The 4273-nt window shown below is 55.9% G+C and overlaps 1 protein-coding gene across 1 annotated transcript; it reads right to left on the reverse strand.

Moving 5' to 3' along the window:
• Window positions 1-347: 347 nt before the first annotated feature.
• Window positions 348-3982, reverse strand: LOC113147236. The gene is made up of 7 exons (XM_026337121.1): window positions 3883-3982; window positions 3499-3675; window positions 2933-3048; window positions 2398-2860; window positions 2039-2319; window positions 774-1352; window positions 348-572 (listed from the first exon to the last, which is right to left on the reverse strand). Exons 1-7 carry the CDS (start codon window positions 3980-3982, stop codon window positions 348-350), a joined length of 1941 nt encoding a protein of 646 aa, XP_026192906.1.
• Window positions 3983-4273: the final 291 nt, after the last annotated feature.

Consider the following 4273-nt stretch of genomic DNA (forward strand, 5'->3'; position numbering starts at 1 on the left):
TATATATCTGTGCACATATCGATTTCTGCACACTCACGCATAAACACACACACACACACCAACATACACACACAAACACACACACAGACACACAGACACACACACACACACACACACACACACACACACACACACACACACACACACACACACACACACACACACACACACACACACACACACACACACACACACACACACAGACAGACACACAGACAGACACACAGACACACACACACATACACACACATACACACACACACACACGACCCCCGAACAATACTCAAAAAGCAAGCAGACTCCGCTATCGCGAGCAGCTCCACGGTGAAACATGAAAATGCAAATTCTCACTGTGCGGCTTGTAAGGCGAATAGCCCAAGGGCTACTTGAGGGTCAGGCGTTTCAGCGTCTCCAAATAGAAAGGATGCACGAGCGTACAACAGCAGCCGCACGCTTGCCCAAGCAGCTTCGCATGCAACAGCACACCCTTCAGCTCCGCTGCTGCTGTTGGTGTTAGCTGTACTGGCAGCGGCGGGGATGCCTTCGCCACAGCCACGAGCAGATCCGGGGAGATGATCTGCTGCAGCAGTTGCAGTTGTTGGCGCACTTGTTGCAGTTGTTGTCGCAGTTGCTGCTGGCAGCGGCGGGGTGCTGCGGGGAGACAGCGTGATGCGGCTGGAAGAAGATGCAGATTCTTGGCTTGTAGTAGAAGAGGGCGTGTCTGCCGCGATGCGTCTTGTTGCCGTGGACGGCTGTTGCTGCTGCTGCTGCTGGTGCTGCTGCTGCTGCTGCTGCTGCTGCTGCTTCGTGCTTTCGATTGGAATGAAGTGACCCCCCAAGCCACCCCCCCAGCCAGTTGCTGTCGCACTGGCAATGCCGTCTGCAGTCTCAAGCCCTTCCATCTGTTGCTGCTGTTGTTGCTGCTGCTGCAAGGGACTGTTTGGAGGAAAGGCTGGCGTGGCACTGCCAGACGCTCTTTTGATGGCTATTCTGAAGTGCCCTGAGGGCAGCAGCGAGTGGAGAAACTTGAGGCGCAGGATCGAAAGCAACAAGCTGTACAGACACCTGCTGCCAGCAACGCAGTGCAGCAGCCAATCGAGCCGCTGCAGGAGTTGCAGCGCAATGTCTGGCGTGCCTTCCCGCGTTGGAGGCGAGTTGCCGAAGAGGCCGCTTGTGCTGCAGCTTCCGCTGATCCCAGCTGTTTTGGGGTGGCTGCAGACAAGCCGTAGCACAGCATCCGTCACGTCGAGGTGCACTAACGCAGCGCATGCGTCCAGGTGTCCAGACACCTCATCATAGAAACGCCACGGCTGATGCATCCACACGCACTGCCGTGTGGGGAGCGCAGCCACCTGCACGGAAAGGCCAGACGCAGCAGCAAAAAAAATAAAATCCGCCGATGATAATTTAAGATGAAGACAAAAGCTAAGGCTGTACTGGCAACACACCAAAAGAAACAGTACAAATACCTCTGCGCAAGCACCGCTGGCCTCTACAAGCGGTCTTTCGCTCCGCCTGCTTCTACAACCGTTCGCAAACGGTGTCTGTGTCTGTCTGTTTGCGTCTGCGTGTGTGTGTGTGTCTGTTTGTGTGTTTGTGTGTGTTGGTTTGTTCGTGCGTGTGTGTCTGTTTGTTTGTTTGTTTGTTTGTGTCTGTCTGTCTGTCTAACTCTCTCTCTCTCTGTCTAACTCCCTCTCTGTCTGTCTCTGCCTCTCCGTCTGTCTCTGCCTCTCTGTCTATCTAACTCTCTCTCTGTCTGTCTAACTGTCTCTCTCTGTCTGTCTACCTCTCTCTCTCTGTCTGTCTAACTCTCTCTCTGTCTGTCTAACTGTCTCTCGCTCTGTCTGTCTAACTCTCTCTCTGTCCGTTTCTGCCTCTCTAACTCTCTCTCTGTCTGTCTGTCTAAGTCTCTCTCTCTGTCTGTCTGTCTGTCTGTCTCTCGCTCTGTCTGTCTAACTCTCTCTCTCTCGCTGTCTGAATCTCTCTCTTTCTCTGTCTGTCCAAATCTGCAACTCTCTGTCTGTCTGCTTGCCCTCACCTTTAGGAAGTCTGCCGCTGCAGGTGATCCGGAGAGCAGCATTTTGAGCACTTGAGGCTCAGGAGGCAGCGGCAAGAGAGCCGCTAGCAACGCAGCCAGCAGAGGCTGAAGGGGTCGAACCTGAAATGTGGGGGTAAGCGCTCTAACTGCTCTCAGCAAAACGGCTTCCAGCATTGCTGCGCGGGCTGCTGCTGCCGCTGCGTCTGCGGATACGCAATCCACCGCTACTGCAGCAGCTGCTGCTGCTGTCGCTGCTGCTGATCCTACTGCTGTCGCTGCTCCTGATCCTACTGCTGTCGCTGCTCCCGATCCTCCTGCTGTCGCTGCTCCTGTGGCCACTCCTGTTGCTGTACTTACACCCCCTCCAGCGCTCGACTGCGCTGCATCGAGCGAGAAACGGCGCCGTCCTCCCGCTGCTCCCGCCACTGCTGCAGCTTCTCCCGCATGCTGCTGGTGCCAGCTGCCTAGTGCAGAGGCAGCAGCCTTTCGAACCTTCGCCAGTTCTGCTGCCAGCCGCTGAACTCGCTGTAAAGCTCGCGGCAGCAAAAAGGCGTTGAAGAGTTCTCTATACGTTTCATGCCGAGGAGCTCCCAAGGCACGCAGCAGCGAGACAAGCGCTGCAGCGCGCGGATCGGCTAAGCCTTGCGTCTGCTGCCATCGTCTGCATGCAATTATCGCAGGAGAAGCCGGTGCAAGTCCAATACCCGCTGCTGCTGCAGCCGCAGTGCTAGCTGTTGCGGGTAGACTGCCTGTCGAAGATACAGAGGCTGCCTCGAAGCTGCAGCTTCCTTCCTGCTGCCCTCCAGCTGCTGTTGTGATTGTCTGTGCGGCATGCGAAGCGCTCGTTGGGTGGCTGTAGAAGCCGCGCATGGGCTGCTGCTGGTAGTTTTGCTGTTGCTGCTGCTGTTGCTGCTGCTGTTGCTGGTATTGCCTATGGTTGGCAAGACATCCTGCATCCGGAGATGCACATGCCTCCGTGGCGAGAGGTGCCCTCGACAAGACGTAAGCTCCTGAAGTCGCCATAACATCCCCATCGCGCAAGACAACAGAATATGATGCATGACTTGAAAAAAAAATAGCGACAGTAGCGGCTAAGCATCCTGCAGCGACTGCCTCCTTTCTTTCTCCCCGTTCTTTCTTTCTCCCCTTTATTTCTTTCTCCCCTTTATTTCTTTCTCCCCTTTATTTCTTTCTCCCCGTTCTTTCTTTCTCCCCGTTCTTTCTTTCTCCCCGTTCTTTCTTTCTCCCCTTTATTTCTTTCTCCCTCGCTTCCGCGAAAACAAGCAGCAATATCCATACACCGGCATGCAGCACACAAAAACGACGACCTCCGTCTCTCGAAAAGGCTCCCCCCCACACACAACGCAGTTTGCGAACGCTAAGGCTTCGCACGACTCTCAGATGCAATATTCTCAGGGAGTGTCATCAACCTATTTCTACACTTGCTGCATGCGACTTACGCTCAAAAAATTGTTTCAACGCTAAACGACCTGCAGGTCCACAGTGCAGCCCTTCTGGCGGCTGCAACTGCTGCATGAGGTGTCTCTGCTGCTGGCGTCTCTGCTCTTCTTGCAGCAGCTGCTGCTGCTGCTGCAGCCCGTGCTGCTGCTGCAGCCCGTGCTGCTGCTGCTGCAGCTGTGGCTGGCTGTGCAGTTCTGTCTGGATGCGCGGATAATGCAGAGACTGCGCCGCAGCGTCAATGGCTGCCGTGTCGTCCAGCTGCTGCTGTCTCTGACGCAGCAGCTGCTCAGTGCCCTCCCTCCACTGCTGCTGCTGCTGCTGCTTCTGCTGCAGATCGCTGCGCAGCAGCGGCGCATCAGGAGCTCCCAGTTCGCGCTGTCCATGCTGCTGCTGCTGCTGCTGCTGCTGCTGCTGCAGTAGCGGCTGCTGCCACAGGCAGGCGGAGGAGGCCTGCAGGAAGTCTGGACTCCAACCGCTCGCCATTGCGTTCTTTTGTTGTTGCTCATGCTGATTTTGTTGCTAGTCTTGCACGAGCGAGCAGCCCTCTTGATCATGCGTGCGTTGCTCCTGCTGCTCCTGCTGCCGCTGCTGCCGCAGCTTCAGGAAGCGTGTTTGCCCGCGAGTGCGAATGGTGCGGCTGTCTGTGTTCGAATATATATGCATACACCTCAAGGGAGAAAGAGCTCTGTTGGTAGCCTGCATGCACCGTTCACGGTGACACCTCTTCGCGGAGCCTGCGAGGAGCAGCGCTCGAGGAAGCACAGATAAGGCCTC

The sequence above is a fragment of the Cyclospora cayetanensis genome, unplaced genomic scaffold, assembly GCF_002999335.1.
Source record: "Cyclospora cayetanensis isolate NF1_C8 unplaced genomic scaffold, CcayRef3 CcayRef3_contig_166, whole genome shotgun sequence".
Classification (NCBI taxonomy): Eukaryota; Apicomplexa; class Conoidasida; order Eucoccidiorida; family Eimeriidae; genus Cyclospora; species Cyclospora cayetanensis.

Excerpts from the sequence above, each read along its gene's own strand:
- LOC113147236 (XM_026337121.1), bottom strand. The coding sequence starts at position 3,982 with ATGGCGAGCGGTTGGAGTCCAGACTTCCTGCAGGCCTCCTCCGCCTGC. Across the intron at positions 3,049-3,498 it reads GTTGAAACAATTTTTTGAGC|GAGCTTACGTCTTGTCGAGG; the intron begins GTAAGTCGCATG and ends TGGCGACTTCAG. Across the intron at positions 573-773 it reads AGCAGCAGCAGCAGCAGCAC|CTCCCCGGATCTGCTCGTGG; the intron begins CAGCAGCAGCAG and ends GCAGCAGATCAT.